Source organism: Hydra vulgaris, chromosome 02 (assembly GCF_038396675.1).
Source record: "Hydra vulgaris chromosome 02, alternate assembly HydraT2T_AEP".
NCBI classification, from domain to species: domain Eukaryota; kingdom Metazoa; phylum Cnidaria; class Hydrozoa; order Anthoathecata; family Hydridae; genus Hydra; species Hydra vulgaris.
This window is the reverse complement of record NC_088921.1, coordinates 15,311,535-15,315,634: the sequence shown is the minus strand read 5'-3', so window position 1 is coordinate 15,315,634 and position 4,100 is coordinate 15,311,535. Positions and strand designations below refer to the sequence as shown.

General features: G+C 30.6%; 1 protein-coding gene across 1 annotated transcript; it reads left to right on the top strand.

Moving 5' to 3' along the window:
* Nucleotides 1–748: 748 nt before the first annotated feature.
* On the top strand, nucleotides 749–2,685 carry LOC136075882 (uncharacterized). Its single transcript, XM_065789322.1, has 3 exons — nucleotides 749–1,449; nucleotides 2,007–2,257; nucleotides 2,354–2,685. Exons 1-3 carry the CDS (start codon nucleotides 749–751, stop codon nucleotides 2,683–2,685), a joined length of 1,284 nt encoding a protein of 427 aa, XP_065645394.1.
* The last annotated feature ends 1,415 nt before the right edge of the window (nucleotides 2,686–4,100 follow it).

The window sequence follows — 4,100 nt, the reverse complement described above, 5'->3', positions numbered from 1 at the left end:
TAGAAGAAATTTAAAGTTGTATTTGTGATTCAAATTCAGTTTTTGTCAAGTTTTTAAATTTTGCGGTAATAAAAAGCAGGTAAGTATAAATAATGAAATTGTTTATGAATTATTAGCTTGCGAGTAATTTTTTATTTTAAAATTTTAGACAAATAGAAACTGTTAGCAGCAATCTATGGAGAGTACTCATAATAAAGAAAAAAATGTTTTTAAAACTCATAATAATAAGAAACCATCTGGTGCTCAATACAGAAAACGTAAAGCAGAAAAAGTTGATAATTTGAAGAAAAATTATAAAAAACTTGAAAATTATTTTACATCGGAAAATACTTAGTGGTACATCAACCAGCGATGAAGAAGACGGAATAGTATCAGTTGGAAATAATTACTACAATGAAAAAGATATCGATAACGAAAATGATGATGGCCAAGATGGTGATGTAAATGATCGCACCAAAGAAACAGCAATCAATTACTCAGACTAGTTTGTGGCCAAATCATCGCAACATTCAATTTGTTGCTTATGTAATTAATATAGGTGCAATACAATTTGTGATGTCGTCTTCTATTATCGCGTGGAAATGTGAATTTGGACACATATCCACGCGATAATAGAAGACGACATTTTTCAAATGCTTATTACAAACGAAAACTTTCAAATGGTGAGGTTATTTCACGACGTTGGCTTGTGTACTCAGTTTCTAAAGATGCGGTATTTTATTTTTGCTGCAAACTTTTTGATTTCAACATGAATTTAAAGTTAAATGGAAATGGATTCAATAAATGGAAATATTTAACAGAAGCATTAAAAATTCACGAAAATAAAAAGTCACACAGAAATGCTTATCAACTATGGATTGAGACAAAAATACGAATGAAAGTTGGTGAAACTATTGATACACAAGAACAAAAACTAATCGAAAAGGAGAGTTTAAGGTGGCGAAGTGTTCTTGAACGATTGATGAACATTACTTTATACTTGGCAACAAATAATACGGCCTTCAGAGGTTCTTCTGATAAATTGTATGCAGTTCATAACGGCAAATTTTTAGGGTTGGTACAATTACTCGCTAAATTTGATCCCATCATGTTAAACCACGTTACGCTAGCTCTTAAAGGAGATATTTCTGATCATTACTGTGGAAAAACCATTCAAAATGAAATGATAGATATAATGGCATCAAAATTAACCAACATAATTATATCCAAAGCTCTAAAAAGCACATATTATTCTATTATTGCTGACTGCACTCCTGACGTATATCACAAAGAACAGCTCTCGCTTACGATTAGAATTGTAAATATATCAGAATATCCTATAAAAATAAATGAACACTTTCTTGGGTTTTTTAATGTTAACGACACGATAGATCTTGGTTTAAAAGAAGTTATAATTGGAGCTTTAAAAGATTTTGGACTGAATATAAGTCGAATTTTGTCGAGGGCAAGGTTACGATAACGGTGCAAATATGAAAGGTAAAAAAATAGGTCTACAAAAGCAAATATTAGATTTGAATCCTTTGGCTTTTTACCTTCCATGTGGAAGTCATTCTCTGAATTTGGTTATTTGTGACGCAGCGCAGTCTTCACTAAATTCCATTAACGTGTTTGGCATAATACAAAGATTATTCACATTATTTTCTGCATAAACTTCACGCTGGAATGCTTTACTTAGTCATACAACAAACTTTACTCTTAAACGATTATGCGACACTCGTTGGGAAGCCAAAATTGAGAGCCTCAAAGCCATCCGACACCAAATAAGCAGCGTACATGATGCTTTAATTACTATATATGAAACTGAAACCAAAACTCCCGATATTGCACACGAAGCGCAAACATTAGCAGAACAATTAAAAGACTATATTTTTTAGTTTCTTTAATTGAATGGTACAATTTACTATTCCAAATAAACGTTGTTAGTAAAGCAATGCAAGCCAAAGACATGGATCTAGTACAGTGCGCTGAAATGTTGAAAAATGCATCACATTTTTGGAAAATTAAAGAACGTTTGGCTTTAAACAAGCAACGGTTGATGCCAAAGAGTTAGCTGAAGATTTAAACATCGATCCAATATTTAAGCCGCCTAAAAGAGTGCGACGAGTGAAACGTCATTATGATGGAAATGCTGCTGACAAACCAATTCAAAATCCCGAGATGAAACTTGAAGTGACATTTTTTAACCCTTTATTAGATACATGTCCGTCGTCAATAAATGAAAGATTTGAACAACTTAATGAATATGTAAATATATGGAGTTTTTTATTTAATTTGGATAATTTGCCCATCAAGAATGAACTTTTAAAATTGTGTAAACAATTACAAGAAAAATAAACTGTAAATACAAAATCAGAAATTGATGGTGCTTTGCTATGCGACGAACTAATAAGTGTGCAGTTTTTTATTAAAGATAAATTAAGCAATGTTGAAAATGAAATAAATACAAAAGAGATGACACCACTTTTTGTACTGAATTTTATTAAAAAACATTGTCTACAAGAGTTATATTCAAATACATGGATTGTTCTGCGCATTCTTCTTACAATACCTGTTACTGTTGCTAGTGGAGAACGTAGTTTTTCTAAACTGAAGTTAATCAAAACATATTTAAGAAATACCATGTTGCAAGATCGACTTAATTCTCTATCTATGTTATCAATCGAGCAAGAAATTTTTTTAGTTTGATAAGAGATTTCGCGGACAAAAAAGCCAGAAAAGTTACATTTTAAAATTTAATAACTCTTGTTTATATAGTTAGAGGATTTATTATATGTTTAATAAAAACATTTGTTATTTTAAAAGCAGCGTTGCGTTGTCTATTTATTTAGTCACTCATTTCTATAAACCCATATCATGAAAAGTCTAAGTTTATAATTTTAATAAAAAATTAATTAAATAAGAAACTTGATGTACAATATGGATCTCTTTGCATTAAATTATATATTCCCTTTAGCACTCTTGTTCATCATTTTAGGAGCATTGGTCTTGTTGTTAATGGCAACAACCCACCCATATATACCTAGGGGCGCGTTCACAAATTTTGCCCAACCTGTCAAAAAAGCTAAGGCCGGCGCTGGTTCTTTTTATTACATTTTAAATAAGCATATCATTACAATATTTAAAATACAAATATATAATCATAAAAAATAGATATAATAATCGTTGATAAAAAAATAAATGAATGCGGGGACTTGTAGAAGACTATACGGTCTTTAGGATCTGTGGGATAACGAGAAAGTTATTCAAGTTACTTTTATTATATAACTCATATATAAAATGACATTTTAAAAAGTATATTTCATGAAAGTCTTGGTTTATTTATAAAAGTTTACAACTGAAACTTATCAATATCATATAGTAATTAGTATTTTAGTTACTTAGTAATTGCGTAATTGATATATAAAACGTAATTAAATATATTTATTATGCCGCGTTTCGTAAGTTTTTTTTCCGTTTAGTGCTGTTTCGCAAGTTGCGGTGCGAAATACTTTCGTTTTGATAGAAATTAGTTGTTTTTTTTATTTCAAATTTTAAATATTTCAAAAATAAAACCATAAAATGTAACTATGTTACAATACTGAAAATAAAATTTTATTATAAACATTTTGGTATACAATTTTTTTTTTTTTTTTAATAATTATATCCGTTTGGCCATAAAACTTTCTTTATAGGCTACAAAAAGTCGTTTAGCGAAAGAGTTTGTTTCGCAAGTGCGGCTTCCGTTAGCACTACTTTCGTATGTAGAAAAGTAGTTTTATTTCGTAATTTAACTTCCGAAAGGCTACATTTCGTAAGTAGCATTTGCGAAATGAACATCGCGGTTTTTTTTTTGTTTAGCAAAATTCGGTATGAAAAAAACGATTTTCCTGATTCTCAATATTCTTCCAGAAAAATTTTATTTTGGGGCCATCCATGAAGTACGTACGCAGTTAAAGTACTGATTTTGAACCCCCCTCCCCCCTTGTACGCACTTATACGCTTTCGACGACCCTCCCCCCCCTTGCGTACGTACGCATTATTTATTCCAAAATAAAGCCCCCCTTCCTGAATGCATAACTTTTTTTTTTAGTTGTTTAAGTGCTCTAAGAAGTCCTAATGGT

What these genes read in the sequence shown, in the direction of transcription:
- LOC136075882 (XM_065789322.1), top strand. Translation starts at nt 749, where the DNA reads ATGAATTTAAAGTTAAATGGAAATGGATTCAATAAATGGAAATATTTA. An exon ending in CGAATTTTGTCGAGGGCAAG is followed by an intron (nt 1,450 to 2,006) that starts GTTACGATAACG and finishes GGAAAATTAAAG; the next exon opens with AACGTTTGGCTTTAAACAAG. An exon ending in TGAATATGTAAATATATGGA is followed by an intron (nt 2,258 to 2,353) that starts GTTTTTTATTTA and finishes ATACAAAATCAG; the next exon opens with AAATTGATGGTGCTTTGCTA.